We start from the raw sequence: 20,342 nt of genomic DNA, 5'->3' as shown, positions 1-20,342 counted from the left end.
GGGTGAGTGGCGGAACAGCAGGTGAATTGCCTGGACAGCACATTTAATACCAAAATTGACATTAAATTGCTTGTGACCTGAGCCCAACAGCGATTTTGCTTCAGCTGCTGCTCCTGATGTTATCGACTTTTACGACAATTCCAATAAAGTAACAGCTCAGACGATATACACGTCTGCCACTGACATCCCAAGGCGGCAAGAGGTGGAAGCATGGAGGCAGAGCGTGCCCTGAAAATGACAAAACGGCTTTTGTGCAAATTATTGAAAGATTTCTCTATTGTTGCAAGTTGTAAGTTGATGTAGTGAGACAGCTAGCTAAATTCAATAAAATACTTAAATTACGTATAAAAAAAGGAATAAAACCTATTTCGAATTATTTTTATACAATATAATATTATTATGAATTAATCAAAAGAAATATTTTTGCTTTTATATTTTGTGTCCATAATGCACTATATTCATAATGGTCTTCAGCTCTTTCTAAAAAGTAGCTTGGTACTTCTATAAGTAGTATTAGATTTGGTACGAACCACAACGCTAAAATTTTAAGCATATTTATAATTTTATATCATTCAGCAAGCGATGTCATTTATTCCTTAAAAAATTCTTCTTCACAAATATATAAATCTACTTTTCCATTTTCAATATATACAGAAATTGAATATATATTTTTAAGCAACGTCACCATGTCTTGGTAATCAATTTCCATTAAAGAAATCTTAAAATGGATATGGGCTGTCATGTCTTTCCACCAAGCAGCATGGACACTTTGACAGGCATAGAACTAATTTATTGACGGAGGTCTCCAAATAGTATAGATATACCGACTCGTGAAATAACATGTATATAAAATACACAAAAATACACAATAATAATAAAAATATAAAATATTATATAAAAATGTATAATAATTAAAATAAAGAACAAATTCTTAAGAAAATATTGAAGCTGGTCATACTGCACTTAAGAATGGAGTGGCAGGTGGCGAAAGTGTGTGGCGCACTTGGCTAATGTTATTTTATTATTACTTTTTGTGACATGGCACAACAATTGTCAACAATTGGTTGAGACTCAGCTCGTCTACCATTAATTCTGGCATTGACTTTGCTTTTTCGCCAAAAATGAAGCTGTTGATATTGTCGTACACTTGAACACGTGGCCCCTTTGCCCCAGCGGCCCACCCACAAACAAATAGACTTGTATATTGGCATGTCATCGAGTGTGTTTTCGAGGCCAAATTGAAACTGTGGCATGAGTAAGCGCTCTGGGCTCAAGTATGGCCAGTTGAGGGCTGCATGAGTTGAATTTCCTTTTGCTACGCTCCTTTCTCTTGCGCCTTGCAAATGTGTTACGTAATTGTCATAACGGCAACACTCGTCGTATATTCACTCGCAATTCTCCGAACAAACATCCAACAAACGACTGACCAAAGCCCCAAAACCCAAAGCTTCAACCGTCAAAAGACAACCCAAAATAAAATACAAAAAAAAATGTAAAAAAAATCGAAAAAGAAAACGGGCAAAATTGTCAAGAAACAAAAAACACAACCAAAAACTAATTTAAAATGACCTTATAGTCGGCACAATAGACATGCCGCATAACATGTGCGCTTGTGGGCTTGTTCGCTGCCCAGACAAACTTAACTTCATTTGTAAATACGAGTGGGACGCGAGAAATTATGAAATGTCGGTGAATCAGATACATACATATATAATAAATTCCTCATTAATATGCAACCATTCTGGCCTGATTGGGGTTTTTTCCTGGGTGTCCCCATCGCTTGAAATAAATGTTAGACCACTTTATATTTTAATACCCCCAGATTTATTACATCCATATTTAAATTATTTTTCTCTCATTTTTTATGTGAATTTTAATTTATGCACTATTTTTATATGGTTTAATTCGTAACTTTAATTCAAATTGTAGATGGTATTTAGGATAAATTAAATAAATAAATAACTATATTATGAATATGAGGAATATTTTTTCACTCCGAAAGAATTAATCACTAATCCTATTTGCATATTTTTCACTTTTTTTGCTTCATACTTATTAAAACAAATCCAAACCCCATTTAATATTATACAATGCATTTTTAATTATTCGAAGATTGTGATTAATAGTTTTAATGTATTTCATATCTCTGTTCTTCTTGAATGAAAATATTATTTGAGAACTCTGTTTAGTAAAAAAAAGTAGTTCAAAACACTTTTCTTCAATATTTATATATATATCTATATTTTATATTATTAATATTGTTATTTGTACATTATTATTTGCATAATTTCGCTGTGTTCTCAAGAATTTCAAAACTTATCATTCCACCCACTTCCCACGACGTGCACTTTCATTGCCTACTTTTGTTGTATATTCATAGTTTAGACAACCACCGACAACCCGTATGAACACCTAAGTTAGGTCGTCCAGCGAAGCGCCTTGATCTTAATTCCAGGGATTGCTCTGCTGACCGCATTGCCTGCTTTTTGATAGGGGGTCGGGAGTGGTCTAGGTTGGTTGGTTGGTTGGCTGGTTGGCTGGTCGGTTGGTCGACTTTCTCACATTGAAGACCGCCCACATTTAATGCTGCTATTTCATTGCTATAATTTTGCTTTTCGCCATGCTTACGCTTTGGCTTATTGTGCTTTACTCCGCTTTGGTCCGCTTCGCTTTGCGTTGCTGCCTTTAGTTATATATTCTTTTTGCTATTTTAGTTTTCTAACCAACAAAACAAATTGAATCACGTTCGCTTGGGAGAGAAACGTGAGTATTTTATTTTTTCCCGTTAAACATTTTCATTTTTCTTGCTTGCCAAAAAAGAAAGAAAAACCATTTCAGCCTCGCATTGCAAGTTGTTGTGTCTGATAATGATGCCGTGGGGCCAACTCCAACTTGTGTTGCTCTTATTGTTGTTGTCGCTACTGATCCCAGTGGCTGTTGAGTGTTGGCCACTAGACCGTGGCCAACACAATCATTTGCTCCCCATCATATAGTTGCCATGATGAGTGTGTATGTGTATTTTGTTTATTAAAAACAGATTGGCGTGGGCAAAAAATATTTTGTCATGACCAAACAGAGATCCCCGTTCAGGACCATTCATCATCATTTCTGGCCTGATGATTTTATTTTGATTTCGGTTGCAAAACGTTCGGGGATTACCAGACTAATGATTTTATTATAGTTTTCATACCAAACACATTGATTGATGGTCTGCGGATTCATAGCACGGCTCATTGTCTCATTCGTTCAGTCGTTCATTCATTGTCTGTTCGAGTGAGTCGTCATTTAAGTGTTGCTTCATTATATTAAAACCACATTAATGCTGTCCAGTGTCATTGCTCCTGCTGCCTAATATATGGAAATTCTTTAAATTTGTAATAAAGTGCCTCTCGCTAGATGTGTATGTCTAACAATGGCCATAGACCAAAAGCCGCAACGTCAAACAACGGCCAAACAATTTGAGACTCAAAATCAACGCAGCCCAAGCAAAAGTTTTCTGTGGCGACACTTTGCGATTGTCTCGACTTATTCGAAAGGAAGCAGGCTGCGATGACAGCTGAATGCGCTTCAGATGCACACAAATCAAAAGTTAGCTACGAAAAATGTACAAATTATACAGGCTGACAGAGGAAATGTTACAGAAACTTGATATTTGAGATCTTTTTGTATTCTTTTTTAATGATGATTAATGTTAATTTGAATATTTATCTGCCTAACTCACATTCAAGCTCACCCTAAAGATAGTCTGCATCCAAGAACTTCTCCAGATATCCTTACTATGCTCATATGCTCTACCATGGAATTTTGACTAACTAACTGCAATTCGATATTATTAACTATCTGAGATCTTTTTTTTTTATTTTACATAATTATCTTATTTTTAATATTATTTTTGTATTTCACTGCTAAAGTTGATATCTAAACTAACTCAGTAATTAGACATAATGCTCTACTATGCTTAAACTATTGAGCTGGCATTTTCTATACTTTATTAAATGCAAGCGTTGATGGATTCTGTTTTTATATGAACACAAACACTAGCGGAGAACCCAAACAGCAACTTTATTGCAGGGCATCGAGGGCCCATAAACTAAAGCAAAGCCCGCAGCATGGTGTCTCTTTGACTGACTACCACGCACCCAAGACCCCCCGCAAAACTGTAGCTCCACCAACACTTGCTCACTGCTATTTGCCGCACATAGTCGTAATTACGCGCAACTTTCGACAAGTGTCGCCAGAGAAATCGCCATCGTCCCGCCAGTGTTAGTGGGTGCTACGTGTCCCTTGGGCGGCTGCAAAGTTTTTAACTCTGGCGTCTTTTGATATTGCCAAGGGGAAGCGGCACAGTAGTGCACATGGCGACCAAAGCAGTTTGCGGTGTAATCTTCTTTTAAATTGTGCCACCCGAAGGAAGCTCTACAACAGAATGCACTTTAAAAAAAAATTTATTATCATTCAATTTCAAGTCAAAAAAATCCTAACCAATTTTTTAAACTAACATTTTTAAATCTCTGAATTAATTTTATACTCTTTTTATTTGTAAGTTGAAAAAAATCATTGTTTTCTATGTTTATTTATTATTTTTTGAATTATTTTGCAGTTTAAATTCACTCAAACATTTATAAACCCAATTTTTGATTTGAGTTGTTACATAAAAAGACCATTAGAAAATGATTTTTAAACAAACATTTTGTTACTGTGTGGACCAAAAGTTTTCCGCCACTTACGCTTGATAAGTTAGAACAAAGACGAACTGGATTCAGCCAGAAGCAGTATGAGCGGAGAGCTTGAAATAGTTCAGAATTCTTTGTGGAAAAGTCATTGTTACACTTTTGAGGCATTGCTGTTATTTTTCACTCTAATTAGCCGTCATTGGTTTGTGATTTGTGGGCGTGCCGCATAGAACACCTGCTGAAAATTGTGCTGAAAGTTTCTGGCCAATTGCCACACAAGCTGCCAACTAGTAATTTGCTGTAGATTTTGATTTACTTTAGAGCACAAAAGGACCAGGCACAAGTATATAAATCTAAGGGCCAATAGTACTCGGTCAGCTGCAGGCTTAACTACTTGACCAATTTCCAGGTTTAGCGTATGCTTCAGTCATTTGACCTAGTAGCAAGAAATACTAGCCACAAATAATTTAAAGCAAATGAGTTTGCCACAATTTATGCAGAACGAAGACCGCATTAACCATTCCATCCAGCCCTGCCAAAGACCAAAGTAAAGTATTTAATTAAATAAAATACAAAAGAGAAATGGATAGAGAGAGAGAGAGAGAGAGAGAGAGATATGAGGAGAAAGACAGGCCAACAGTTTCAGCACTTTCATGGTCGGTCTTTAAAGCGTTCGTAAATCATTTAAGTTCCAGAACAGACCCAAAACGACAACCAACTAATGGGCAATTGTTAATGCTACTGCTGCTGCTGCTGCTCATTGTCCAAACCGATCACGCCTGCCATTTGTGTGGCCACATTAAAATAGACTAAAATGCTCAGCAGCCTCTGCCTTTATGGTCACTTAATGTAAAACAGTTAATTAGCAACACACACACACACCCACACACACACACACACACACAAACGTATACGCATTTACATGGAGCGAACGACGAAGAGACTTCTCATTTCCGTTCGCGACGCAAAATGGCGGACATTTTTACTACCGCTGACATTTTCCCCATCTTAGTTGGCAGGTAACTGACCGGCCTTGTGAAGAGCCGGCAAATTACTTTTGATTAATGAGGCGCGGTAATGCAAGCAATATATGATCAACAGCGAAACTGTGAGTACACTTACAAATTATTGATTATACATTTATAAAAGTTTCATTAAGGAGAATCGCACATACTATAATAATTAAGTTCAATGCTAGACAGTAATAATAAAAAACGATGCCAAAACACAACACTGACAGACTTTCCACAAAGTGCAAGCCTGCACTATATTTTTCCACTCACTACCAAGTAATAAAAAATAAATAAAAGGAACAGATTGCAATTTGCTACTCTGTGTCCGATGCAGTAATATTTAGCCCTCACAAAAATTAATGCGTTGAGTGCCTTGACAGGAATGTTGTTATTTTTTATATATATTTTTTTTTTTGTTTGCTTAATTTTTAACGCTGATGGATGAAGAGAGCACTTGGGGGGAAATTGAGAGTGACTTTCATCTGTCTGGCAAGGCTTCAGGGACTTTTCTTTGGCATGCCACTTTTGTCGCCTTGTCCTTGTCGTAATTATGAACTTAAAGGGCTACTCCAGGCGTACTAACAGCGTAAGTAGCACCTTCAGTGCGATGCCGTTGATGCCATGTTGTGTACATTTTTAATGGATATTTACTAAAACGACACTCTCCAATTTTTTTATAACGCCTATATACAAGTGAGTAGTTTTCTTTATTATTAAATTTTGCGTGTTATTTTTGCTGTTGTTGTGTTGGTTTATTTTAAGCATAAATCCATTGACTAATTAAAATCAACGCTCGGCTGCATATTAATAAAATGAGCAGAAACTCATTCTCATCTGCACAGATTCTGAGAGCTACTGGCATACAATTCGTTAGCTGTGGCTGCGCTGATAATGATAAGGCCAAGATAAAGTCATGGCCATTGTCGGGCAGCTGCTTAAATTTATATCAAGCAATAAACGTTTACCGCGAATTCATTTGCATATTCAAGGCGTCAGTTGATACTTTTGGCGAGTGAGCGCATAATTAAATCTCAGCCAATTAAATGGCTGACAAATACAGTCAACTTGCTGTCAGACGCGTTGTTCCTTAAGCCTGACTGGTCTCATTAATGGACAACACTTATAAATATGCATGTTTGCCGTCTTTACTTTGCCTGACCTTACTGTCAGTTTTAGTTTTAAAGCATAAATTGTAAAGAAATAACCCAAATATAATAAAAATACGCAGCAAGGACATACCACTTAACTTATAACACTTCAACCGACGTCAAAATATGTCGGGCTGAAAAAAAAAAAACGAGAAGTTCACGTTTCAAGGTTTTTTTTAAATTCAAGTTCAAACAGTTAATGTTCGCCAAATTAAACCACTTACGGGGATGGTCCACTTAAGCAGCTAAGTTCACACAAATTTAATATAAATATTGAACTAAATTGAAAAATTTGTTTTTACATATAATAATGATTTTATTGGAAATAAAATTCCAATACAGAGCGTGTAGAGTCAGTTATAAAACTGCAGTGAAAATATGTAAAACTGCTGATATATGCAGAGGGAATATATTTCCTGAAATCTGTTAAACCTTTCTCTTCCCTAAAAAGAATAATAAAATTAATTGAACAATTTTTTTAAATAACATTACGTTCTTTAATTACGTTCATTAATATAATATAATTTGCTTAAGTTAAAGTTTAAGTAATTTTTAACATGTTCCTTACACTTATTTACAAAATGTTATCAATCATAAATTTAAAAAAATTAATCGAATACTTCAATTTAAATATGTAGACTGTTAGATGATTAATCGATTACATTTAATTGGAAGTCAGCGCTTTGGTTGAGCGTCTTGTAATTGCATACAACACCTACGTTTATAAGGCCATTAACAATGTGTGCTGTACTTCCAACTAAATGACATCCAGAAAAAATCATCAAAAAAAAAACAATTTGTTTCATACATTTACAGACCGAAACGAGCTTGTAATTCTTGTAGCATACTTTTGGGTGGGTTTGAATTAAAAAATTTCCTTTATACTCAATATGATTTCAACAACTTATTACTAATTTTATTTATAAATAATTAAAAAAAACAACAGAAATACGAAAATTCTTAAAAAAATAAACATAAGAAACATTGTTGGTCGCCAACATTGTTGGTCGGTCAGTAACATATAACAATATTTAAAATTAATATAATAATAATAATATTTCGTCATACATTTATTTTTATTTCGGCTTAAGTATTACACAAATCCGATTCATAAATTAGCTTAATAATTATTTTTCAAATAGTTTGTTTTCAAATATGTATACTTTGCATGTCGATTTCTTTTAAATTGACTTAGTATTTTTTGTGAAAACGTGTGGTGTTTTTGCGGTTTGACAAACTGGTCACACTGTTAGAACACAAGTCAAGCTAACAAGTTGGCTGTCAGGCAGGCTAACGTGGGCATCAACCAACAACTAAATTATATATAATATTAAATCAAACCATTCGGCAACGGCTGCAAAATGAACACGTCACAAATTGTCCTCATGTTCTGCTTAGTTGTGGGCGTCGCACAGACGGCACTGGCGCTCAAGGAAGACGATTGCGAAGGTGAGCATTGAGCTAGCTATAATTTGTGTGCCGACAATGGCCACGTAAGTATAAAATGTTTGTCGAATAGATTTTCACTCAATGCAATTGCAGTTTGTGTAAAGACTGTGAGACGCTTTGCTGACACACTGGACGATGCCACGAAAAAGGATTACAAATTAATCGAAGCAGACTTTAAGAAATTCTGCAAGACACAGAAAAACAAGGAGCAAAGATTCGTAAGTAGCCCAAGGCCAAATTGCCGGCAAACAGGTTGTGTCTAATCAAATCAAACTACAACAAAAAAAACACGTATGTACATTTATATATGTGTGTGTGTGTTTGTTCCTACCACGTAGTGCTATTACCTGGGCGGTCTTGAGGAGTCGGCCACTGGCATATTGAATGAGCTGAGCAAGCCCCTGAGCTGGTCGATGCCAGCGGAGAAAGTGTGCGAGAAACTGAAGAAGATGGATGCCCAAATTTGCGATTTGCGTTATGGTATGTCCTTGTTTAAATAATTAATTTAAGGTCATTAATATTTTAATTAATTTTATTAAACTGACTTTCGTTTTGTAGATAAACAAATTGATTTGAATAATGTGGATCTTAAGAAACTGAAAGTACGCGATCTGAAAAAGATCCTTAACGACTGGGATGAGAACTGCGAGGGTTGTCTGGAGAAATCCGACTTTATTAAGCGCATCGAGGAGCTGAAGCCCAAATATACACGCAGTGAACTGTAAACAAACAAACAAACACCTAGCTCTTTACAAGACAAACCACACGCCCACTCAATAATAAATCACACCCACATACACATATATATGTATATATATATAAACATATATATATATATTTTAGTTAATTTACAATTTTGATAGACTTTGAGAGAAATAAATATATATATATTTTGAAATAAAAAACATATTTGTGAGAGAAGTAGCACAATAAACCCACAATGACCTCGAACACACTAAGTTTTTCATATTTGTTTTATTTTTGTACGTGTTAAAAATATTATTCTTTCGATACAGAAGTTACAAACAAATTACAAAAAACATAATTGGACAGTGATAGAAATTGAATTGTTAAGTAATTCGATTGCACTTGCGACGGGGCCCCATCAAATTAATTTACTTAACCTTTAGTATTCGTATCTTTTTTAAATAATTAAATTACAATTATTAGTTAAATATATGAGCTAATTACGAACATAAGCAGTTTTAGTATTATCAACTAACAGATAAGATGTACATATAAGTGTATGCTATCTAAGCCGTGAATCGATGATGTGAGTAAAACCGGCCATATACATATATATAAATATAAATATATATATATATATATATACTTGTACTGGCAATTGATCAACGACGATAGGGTTGCTTGTTGTAACGTCCACGTTCGCTCTCCTCGGCTAGATTTGCGTACTCGCTGTAGACGACACACCAGCAATATGTGAGTACAGCTGTGAAAAGATAAACAGAAATATTAATACGATAAATATAACTAAGCTATGAGAAGAGATTGGCAACAGCTTGTTTTAGGATTTGTGGGCGTTGCTGACTCATAATTCGTTCACTCTACAAGTGCGTTAATAGTCAAATAAAATGCCTTTCAACTGATATGACACAATTTTTAAAATATTTAAAAACATATGTTTATAATTTAAAATGTAGGGGCTTAAGCCCCAGGCCATTATAATATATATATATGTATGAATGTTAAATTTTTCACTTAATTGCCTACAAAATTACTCATTTGTTATTGGCTGAGAAACGTACCAAGATTTGCTATGGATTACACAAAAGTATAGCATACTTTTAGGCATGCACAGTAAACAAGAAACTGAGTTTTCAAATAATTGCATATAATGCAGAGCATTGGTCACATGCACTAAAAAAATTCTTTGCTTAAAAAAAAATAATTTATTATATTTAAATTATAAAGATAGCTCGCCAAACAATAAACTATAAAAAATATATATTTGTGTGAACTCCATTAATAAGATCAAATTCATTAACAAATATTTAAAAAATTCATCTGTTCCTCGAAACAGTAGCTTAAAATTATTCAAAAAGTTCAAATTCATAAAAAACAATCTACGGAAGTAAAATGAATTGTTAAAATTATATTGCTAAACTTGGCACAAAAGAGAAAGGTGTTCAACTTAATCTTATATCCTATACAAAATAATAATAATTCTGAGTATTATTATAAAAAGATTTCACAAATGTATTTGCAATAACTTTAAAATGACCGGTAAAAGCGTGTTCTTCATATACGAATGACAACTGTTGTGCCTCATGTGGCCATTTATTATTTTTGCCATTTGGCAGCCAAACTAATTGCGTGGCAAGCACTTCGCGCCTCATTTATCCGCAGACTGAATTGAGCCCCAGCTGCCCCCTTTGCTTTCAGCATGCAGGTAATCGACGCATGATAAATGCGTCAATAAACTATTCACCAGTGGCATAAAACGCCATCCGGTGCTAAAAACCACACAAGTAGAAGCCACCATTTGCGGCATGAGTGCTGAATGTGCACTTACCACAACAGATCAGCCCGAAGATCAGCCAGAGAACGCCCGTTAGCACGAAGCCATCGATGAAGAAGACGACTCCAGTGTAGATTACAGAAATCAACAGGCCAATGGCAATCATAATGCCCAGCACCACCCAAGGAACCATCAGATAATGATTACGCTATAAATATCAATTTAAATATATATGTTTAACTGCAGTTGGCGATTATAGCAGACTTATGCTACTATACCTTGAGCACACCAACAATCATGAGCAATGAAATTAATATCGTCATGCATAGATTTATCACGAGTATGATTTTAACAATATCATTTGGTATAAAGTCAAAGATAATTGTCTTGAAATGCACACGCGTCGTGAATATCACAATTATCGTGACTATGGATAGTATAATGGCCAAAACGCCGGATATAACAGATCCATTCCTTGTCGACTGGCACAGGCAGCAGGAGCCAACTAGTGGTTTCGGCATTTTGTATGAGATTTATAGCTGGAAATAAATTAAGAAAATTTATTAATATAATATATAAAGTGTAGTAGCAAAATAAAGAAGATTTTCAAAATAGCATTCAAGAGATTATTTTTAGAAGAAAGAGATTTTGAGAAATATATATGTAAACACTTAACAATTCCTATACATTTATATAATTGAATAAAAAACGCAATCTTAAATTTTTAATTATAATATTTAATAATAATAAAACTAACAAAAAAGCTAATGATACACTTATTAAAAAACATCTTGGAAATTAGATATATTAGAAAATGGTGCCCTGGAATTAAGCATTTTTAGAAAGACTCTTTAGAAACATGATTTCTGAATAATAAGATGAGTTATTATTGGCACCAAAAGCAAAGCAAATTTTTTCTGAGCGTATGTAAGACTTATTTTCTACATTTCATTTCACTTTGTTCAGCAAATCTTAGTTACTTTAAGACACATTATTTATACATTCTGTGGCTGACATTATCGTTATCCTGCCTGCTGGCATCTTATAAGACAATGAGGTAGTGTTGCAATTTTTAGATGGATTAACAGTTCACTATTTGTTGTGGCACTGAGATTATGTAATCTGTGATGCCAGTGGAGCAACTACTGCTTAGATGTCTATACGTGTGTTTTGCCCACCTTGACTCCGTTGGCTGTGGCTAAAGGTAAAGAAAAACTGATTTCTGTGACGTCAACCAGCGTTCGAACATTTGGTCAGCGTCAAATTGTTTATAAAACAAATTTCGTTTAAAATTAGAAGAAGAAAAAACACAATCGCAAAAGCGAAATATTCAAATTTGATTTTGCCACACACACACTAAATAAATATACATTTATGCATATGGATAGGTGAGTTTGTACATCAGATTGTTAAATATAGCTATGAAATAAATCAGCGAATCGAATCATCAACATCAGCTGAGCAGCGCTTACAATGTTTATTGTTGTTGTTTTTTTTTTGTTTTTCGAGGAAACATGTTCGAAATTACTTAGTTTAATCAATTGAACAGCGCCAATTTCCTTGCAGCAGTTTCGAAAGCTGATATCATCCACACGAGGAACACACACACACACATACACACACACTAATACACATACACAGTTACACACACATGTAAGCTATGCCCCATCGCATGCTGCCTACGGGCATTGTCATTAAATTAATCAATCGCTTAACATGCAACGCCGACAACGGCGCAGCTCCAATTTAATGTTGGCACATGCAAATTCAGCCGGTTTGTATCTATCTATCTATCGGATGCATATACAGCTCGATCGTGCTGGCTAACAAGTTTGGGCCTGGGGCAATGCGACGCTGATGAGATAATCACACGCCAAAATGTCTTGTCAAACATGGGAAACACTTTACAACAGTCGCCAAATCCCAAAAATCACATTCAAGAAATTTAACTTCGCTTCTTTTGCAGTTGAATATCTGTAAAAATCGCTTTTTATGGCCGGTCGTTAAACAAAGCAAATTTCCGTTGCGTCTAAATTTGTTCGCACCTCACAAAAAAACAATACAAAAAAAAATATCAAAACAAAGCTTAAACTGTATAAACAAAAACTCAACTAACAAAAGAGGAAGTTGTTTCTGGACTATTTAATACGCTGCCAAGGGAAATTTGTGAAAGAAAACTAAAATGTGATTTTGCATAGGCATCAACTTTTTTAATTCTATAGAAACATAAAAAATAGTATACAAGCATTGTTGACTTTGAAGTGTACATAGCTCAATTAGAATTGTTGCAAGTTATTTCCTTCTATTTGAAACCGTTATACAAATAAAAATTGCACAAAGCAAAAAAGCGCTTAGCAAAGATGTGAAAAAGAATCTTGAATCTTGGAACAAAGGCAACAAACACACTAAACAAATTACGCAATTAATGTGGGTAGCGGGGAGGGGGAGCTGAGCACAGGGGCAGCAGTATAGTAGAATAGAATGGAATAGAATAGAATAGGAGAGTAAACGTTTTAATGAGTACTACTCAAGCACGTTGTGCTTTAGCTTGGCAAACACACACACACACACACACACAGAAACATGTACATTTTTTGAAGTGAGATCGGTGAGCGGGCTTTGAATTTAAGCAAACATATGGCGCGTTTTGGACGCGTTTCGCTCGCGTCTTTCAGAAGTTGTGTGTAATATCGTGAATAAATTGAAAACTAGCTGCGCAGTTTAGCCGCAGAACATCTAGGTCTTCCCTCTCCAGTTACACAAAAAAAAAACGCATAAGTTGTTCATATCTATTGTCATATGATAGGCCGGCCGCCTGTGTGGCAAGAGATTGCTCTGAGTGTGGCAACAAAGTCTGTACAACACTTGAAGCCCTCGATGCGGCCAATTAGCTTGGCACTGTGAGGCAACCCACATTCAATGCAATAGTGGAATGCCAACTATGCCACGTATACGTATGTATCTGTGTGGGTGTCTGCTCGACTAAGTGCCCTCGAATGTGACACGCACACAACGTTTAAAGCTGTTCTCTTGGCCAGTGCCAGCTGAAAACCAATAGCCAATGGGCCATGTAATAACCACATTAATATCTAATGATGACGTTAACTTCCGCTTGCATACAATTGCCATGTGCTTTGGTCATAAACAGCTCACAAATAAAAGTGAGAAAAAAAGCTCTGAGTCAAGTTCAAGCGAATTCGTGGGCGGACAAAAGCGCGCGCGATATGAACGCGTCTCGCTAGCGACTTCTCTGAAGAATTTCCGTCTGGCGGTCAGTCGATGCGATCATTATGTGTGGGCTCCAGTTGGAAAGTGTTTGTGTTTGTCAAGTGCAACTGGTTGCGATTGTCATTGCAGCGTGTTGCATGCATGTGTGTGGGCGCCGTTTTGAGCAGCCGCAGCGAAAACACCGTTAAATGTTGAAATTTGTGAAAGGTTCGCCAGATAAAAATACTGAAAAAAATCCCAAGTTAACTTGAATTTGGACGTGAGTGCAAAGGGAAATATTTGAGACTTTTCAGATTATGCAGCTACCGAAATAATTAAGCTTTTGTGTGAACTGATGGAAAGATACCTTTATGAAGGCAGCTGTCGTTAATTTTCACTTTTTATCGCCAACAACTCAGGGTACACATTAATAAATTAACATATTCAACAATTGAGTTGTGAATTTCATTTCTTAATTTTATACGGGAGAACTAAAGTTTAAAATGACAACAACGATTTCCCAAATAAATTATTTTTAATTGTCAACTCTAATTATGTATTTTTCAATCGGATCTTGTAGTTGAGTGATTTCAAAGAAAAAACTTTTATTTTGATTAAACGACCTCACCTACAATGACTAATAAGATTACCATATACTCAACAAGCTGTTTTTGACAAGACAACCCGATTAGAAGATACCTTGAACCCTAACTGAGCTATTAATATATAGCAAGCTTGCTGACATCAACATTTACAAGATGAAATTATGTATTAATCTGTGTTTCTAATGCGATCTTAATGAATCTGTTACAGTTGATCAATAATATAATAAGGTATATTATATATTAATTGGAATATATAAGTATCATTTGTTGTTATCAAAAATCGATTTATATCGATATTTTTGAAACGTGCACAATTATCGAGCAAATGAAATAAGACTGATCTGTCTATGGTATACGAGAACTTATATTCCAAATTTATCTTTTACTTATAAGAACATGGCTTATCAACTTGGCTTTTGATGCTGATCAAGAAAATATGTTTTTTTTTTATTGAGTCTGAGATTCTTCCTTCTGCTTGTTACATACTTTTGCACAACTTCAATATACATTTCCCAGTTTTAATGTGTTTAGGGTTTAATGACATGATTTTTCACATGACGCATATCTTTGCAGTAATAATGACTGTTTAAAAATAAAGCTTGAAAGGATGATTCAATCAAATTTCCAGCATACTAAATAGCAATAAATCAGCTAAATTATAAAAAAAAAAAACAATTTTTATTAAGTATGTTCATTTGTGACTCAAAGTTAAGTTATACGCGTATGTTGAGCCATAATTCAAAAACCAACCAACATGTTGACACTTTAAAAATTGTAACAAAACAAAGGCATTTCTTATAATAATACGTATATGAATCAAATCATGACCTATTTGCCTAACGAATAAACAAAGACTAACCGCAGTCATATTGGAAATATTGTCAATATAAATCATGCCAACTAATCTGATTTTTGAAATTAAGCGGGCAAAGACAAGAAAACCGAAAACAAAAAACCCAAAATCCAATTGCGAGGGCGTCAAAAGTTGCCCACTTCAACAGGCCAGAGGCAAAGGCAATTTGTTTGTGCAGCGAGCACGTGTTCAGGTTTTGTATCTTTCAGATACCTGCATTATTATATCTCACATTTATCATTCAGGCTTTGAGCACTTATCGTGTGCCGGGCGCCAATTGTTTACAGCTCTCTTTGTTGAGTGAATTGAATCTTTGCTAAACTCTTGTTTCATACAATTTGTTTGCGCATCGACGCGTAATTAAATTTGACATTTTTTGTGCTACTTTTGGCGCGGCAGAAAAAAACAACAACAAAAAGTAGTTTTACAAAAGCTTATTGTCTCTTTTGTTGTAGCTGAAAATTACTCAATCTGTGATCAGTGCGAGCTGTGATCTGATCTGGCTAGTGGGAGCACATGTCTCCATACGCTGAGCTCGGACAAACCGGTCAAAAATCGTTCTACCAAATTTGACGAGTTTAAAGCACGCTGCTTTTACAAAAACTTGAATTGAGACTGTTTGTTTTATTCACTGAACCCATTCAAAACGTTTAAAAAGGGTATAATAGCTTTGTGCAAAAGTATATAACAGGCATAAGGAAGCAACTCCGATTCTTTATGCAAGTCAAGAGGCGAAATGATATAGCCATGTCCGTCTGACTTCAAATGTGGAGTTGAAATTCTCGTTTACCATTAGCAGATCACGTTTATTTAATTTTATAGGTAGATGCCCCCGTTTCGCAGAAATTGATATATATCGATTTCCGATTTACCTTGACATATTAGTGATTTTCATCAAGATTGTGTTTATTAATTTTATTGACCAGAAGCTGTAGAAGCTTATTGATGCCTTCGAAACAAACACAATAAGGAATCGCAGACCTTTGTAGCTGAAGTACTCAAGTATTTAATTAAATAATAAAAAATATATTTATCTATATTTATATGTATATATTTAACAGGTGTGCTTTAGGTATCTCATAGTCGGGCTACCTCGCCTGCAGCATTCATACTTGTTTTTTGCGTTTGGCTTTTGGGAATGATAAAATTTGCTATATACGTTTATTGTTTGTTAGTCTTTCCGCTTGTTGTTGCTGTTGGTTTTGCCACGGCTTTCAATCACTTGAGTTGGTAAATGCCACAAGTATAAATCAATTAATGTTGTTGCAGCTGCAACGCTCAATTGCCGCCTTTGAAGTTGCTGGGTGAATGGACGCTTTTTTCTCATTGAATGCTTTCGCAATTTTCAACTTTTAGCTCACGCACATGGCGCCATTTATCTTTGAGATACTATCTTTTGCTCTATTCTACATTCAATTCTAATCTAGTTTATGTGATGCATATCGTCAGAGTCCACTGTCAACAGCCTCATGGTCATGGAACAGACATTGAACGCGTTCAACAACTAAATCGCATTTAGTTCGCTTGGATTTTCCTTTCGGCAAAGCGAAAGTGAGAAAATCATAAAAAAAAACAAAATTTGCCATCAAAATGATTCATTTGAGTAACAAACAAAACGCACAAATACAAAATTGTTTATAAATAGACAACAAGGTCGCGAGAGTTGTGCTCTCATATCTAGAAATCTAAATATGCTTTTTGCCGGACTTTGTTTGACTCGGACGGTCAGCTAACTGAGAGGTGTAATTAAATGGAATTATTTTATGCAAGGTGATATAAAAATTCTTAAATGTTGTTAACAACTATTTTTACTGTGTCGATAAACAAACAGCAAAACCAAAATCAATGCAAACACTTAAATATTTGATCGCCCCTTTAACCCTAATATGTATCTATCTATGTATATCCCTTACAAGATGTTTGCATCCCACTGTGCCACATTTAACGCCCACTGTGGCGTACGTAGGTGTGTGTGACTGCCTCATTTATGGCACTAGAACATTTTTCTAGAAATGTATTCCATTTAGTATTCTGCTATTTTATCTTATTGCCGACTGCCTGATTGCCTTGTAAATTTTAACCTTCACGTTTTGTTGCTCTTTCTTTTTGGCATTTTGACGACATACTCTTTAAATTTAAAGTTCGATTCGGGTATATTCACACGCTATAAGATTAAAAGTTCTAATTAAATATATTTAGTCTTTTTGATAACATTCTTAAAACATTTATCATTTAAAATATATGCATATATTTTTGTGTTAAATTTGTTTCGCACAAATTCCAAAGAAACATTTACTTGATAAGAGCACTGCAAAATTCTTGGGCACTTTTGGAGTATATACACTTTCAAAAAATATTGCCTTAAAATCTAGAAAAGTTTTCTGCGTTGTCTTTGAATTTATATTTTATAATAAAATTAAAAAAGGTAATATTTGAGTTCCTTATACAAATATAAAAATAACAGCATAGAAATTAGGCATATCTATGAGAAAGGTTAGAAAGGTACAATTTTCTCCTTTTAGAAATATAACTTCTGAATAATAAGCTGAATCAACTTATCCACTTTCGTTACGATTTTTTTCTGAGTATATATATACATATGTACATGTTCTGTTCTTAGCAGAAAACTGTGCTCTTGAGTTTTATTCATTGTTAATTAGTCTTAATGTCAATGCGTCATTGAACTCCATAGGGAACTCAATGAGGCGTTTCTAGTGACCAAAATCGGCTGTACGAATGCTGATCACAATTATATATAAATAAATATTAAGCTTGTATCCTTAGCAGCAATCATACATATGAAATATTCAGCACATACGAAACAGGTGCTTGAAAAGCATGTTTAATAATTGGCTCAACTTTATTCTGAGCTCGTCACCTCAAATTGGGCTTGAATGTGATTTTTATTGGGCATCGCTGACTGACATGGCTAAAAAGTAGACCGTCGATCGTTTGTTGCTCTTTTGTTCTGTTCGTTTTGGCCCAAAAAAAATTATGATTTATGCGCATATTACGTATACGTAATGGCCACGCAGTCAAGTGTGTCAAAATGTTCTACTCGAGTGAATTGATTGGGTTTATTATTTTGTAGATTCGAAAATGTGGTTTAAGCAATTGTTTTATTTGCACTTCGTCTGCCCAAAAAGTGAAAATACAAATTCAACTTTGCAAATTCAATGTCAACAGATGATGAAGCTGACATCATGCCGGTGAATGTGCAACGGAGCAACCAGCTAAGGAATGACTTATATACATATATATAAGTATATGTATGGAGTAGACATGTCTGTATACAACGCAATTGCAAAAAATGTAAAAAAAAAAACAAACAAGCGTTTTGTTTTGCTCGTAATTTTTCATCAATGCCGTCAACAAATTGGGTCAGCAGCCGTTGGATATGTGCTCAATATGTAAGTAAGAAGGCTATGCGATCATATCCCAAAAACGGATAGTCAAAACAAACAGTAGCTGTTATGTTTAATTGTTGGCTCCTCCTTTGTTTTGTTTAGCATATTAATCATAATTGGCTTTGGGGTGTTGGGGTGTCAGAAATTTGCTGAGCTTTGAGACGCAGTCGTCGTAGTCAAGTGGTGATGATCATCATTTGAATATTGAAAGCAACAACAACAACAACAACAGCGACAACAACGCCAACGACAGCTGAATGAAATTGAATATATTTTGTATATAAAAAAATAATAATAATAAAGCAACACACGACTGCGGCTGCGACTGCGAATTGTGACTGCTAACGGCAGATCGCCTCAGACTTGTGGGGGGAGGGGTGAGCTTTTGGGGAACTGGGAAGTCGGCTAGCTGCTCCTCTGCCAGCTAAAAAGCTGCACGCCTGTTATTTCAATTTCGCGGCGATCGTTTATCACTCGATTTGCATTTTGCGTTCAATCTCAATCAGTCGATCGACATGCTGCCCCGACACAAAATTCAAATTGCAGTTGCATTCGTTTGTTTGCCAATTTGATTTGTTGATAATGTCAGCAGACACTTGGCATTTGCATTAACATTTCTTTCCATCAATATGTCGGCAGTTTGCCAATTTCACTTACACTTTCTACTTTGACGCACAGTACAACTATTTTTTTCGTATTTATTTATTTATTTTTTTTGCTGTTGTTTTTTCTCAATGCAAATTAATTAAATGTTTCTTAAAGAATTCGATTGCTCGCGACTTTTGGCTCGGTTTCGAGGCGCGCGTTTTGCGTTGTGTTTGCGGCGAGTTTCACGTAGCGACTGAAAACGCGCGTCACACTTGAGAGTCGCGATCGTTGGCAGCAGGCAGCAGGCAGCAGTGAACGCTCTCCGCTAGCTGCTGCTGGGCTGCTGCGACGCTGACGACGACGACGACAGCGACGGCGACAGCGACGGGGACAGCGACTGCGTTGATTAAGTTTTCTAAAGTTCTAAGACCTAAAAGGTTATTTGTTGTTGCTCAAGCTTTCGGCACTGAGAAGCTTTCTCTGCTTTGCAAGCTTGTTAATTTAACAAACCTGTTATTGTTTTTGTGTTTGTTTTCTTTTTTTTGCGCTACACAAACTTATCAAACAAATGAAGTAAACTAACATTGGGGGACCCTTGTTAGCTTTGCTCGATATCAGTTACAACGTTTTGCACTAGCAAACCGAACAAATCATTAAAAGTTGCTCATTACTTGGGCAGCAGCAGTTGGTCATCATCGCTGCTGTTGTTGTTGTCATTTCCAAGAAATGTTCTCCACTCCACAGCAGAGTCAATGCTAGCTGCAGTTCCACTACCAGTCTCCGAATTGGCATTGGCATCCGTATCCATCCCATGAATCCATGCGGCTGCGAGTAGTCATTTAAGATACGCGCCACAGATATGATGCCACAACACGCTCGCCTGTCGCCCATTTTTGGTTAGCTTGGCCTCTTTGCCAGTT

At 35.5% G+C, this 20,342-nt stretch overlaps 2 protein-coding genes across 3 annotated transcripts; one reads left to right on the top strand and one right to left on the bottom strand.

Moving 5' to 3' along the window:
- Positions 1-8,104: 8,104 nt before the first annotated feature.
- LOC6567212 (mesencephalic astrocyte-derived neurotrophic factor homolog) lies at positions 8,105-9,239 on the top strand. The gene is made up of 4 exons (XM_001994157.3): positions 8,105-8,283; positions 8,377-8,501; positions 8,622-8,763; positions 8,842-9,239. The coding sequence occupies exons 1-4, from the start codon at positions 8,196-8,198 to the stop codon at positions 9,006-9,008; spliced, it is 522 nt and encodes a 173-aa protein (XP_001994193.1). The 5' UTR covers positions 8,105-8,195; the 3' UTR covers positions 9,009-9,239.
- Positions 9,240-9,312: 73 nt separating this feature from the next.
- LOC6567213 lies at positions 9,313-19,653 on the bottom strand. 2 transcript variants are annotated; one of them, XM_001994158.3, is made up of 4 exons: positions 19,492-19,653; positions 11,041-11,301; positions 10,817-10,970; positions 9,313-9,733 (listed from the first exon to the last, which is right to left on the bottom strand). In XM_001994158.3, exons 2-4 carry the CDS (start codon positions 11,281-11,283, stop codon positions 9,633-9,635), a joined length of 498 nt encoding a protein of 165 aa, XP_001994194.1. In that variant the 5' UTR covers positions 11,284-11,301; positions 19,492-19,653; the 3' UTR covers positions 9,313-9,632. The 2 variants fall into 2 exon arrangements, with proteins under 2 accessions (XP_001994194.1, XP_032595991.1); XM_032740100.2 differs by lacking the exon at positions 19,492-19,653 and adding an exon at positions 19,146-19,345.
- Between the last annotated feature and the right edge of the window lie 689 nt (positions 19,654-20,342).

The sequence above is a fragment of the Drosophila grimshawi genome, unplaced genomic scaffold (genome assembly GCF_018153295.1).
Source record: "Drosophila grimshawi isolate 15287-2541.00 unplaced genomic scaffold, ASM1815329v1 contig_311, whole genome shotgun sequence".
Lineage (NCBI taxonomy): Eukaryota > Metazoa > Arthropoda > Insecta > Diptera > Drosophilidae > Drosophila > Drosophila grimshawi.
The sequence above is the reverse complement of the archived record's forward strand: the minus strand, read 5'-3'. Positions and strand labels throughout refer to the sequence as shown.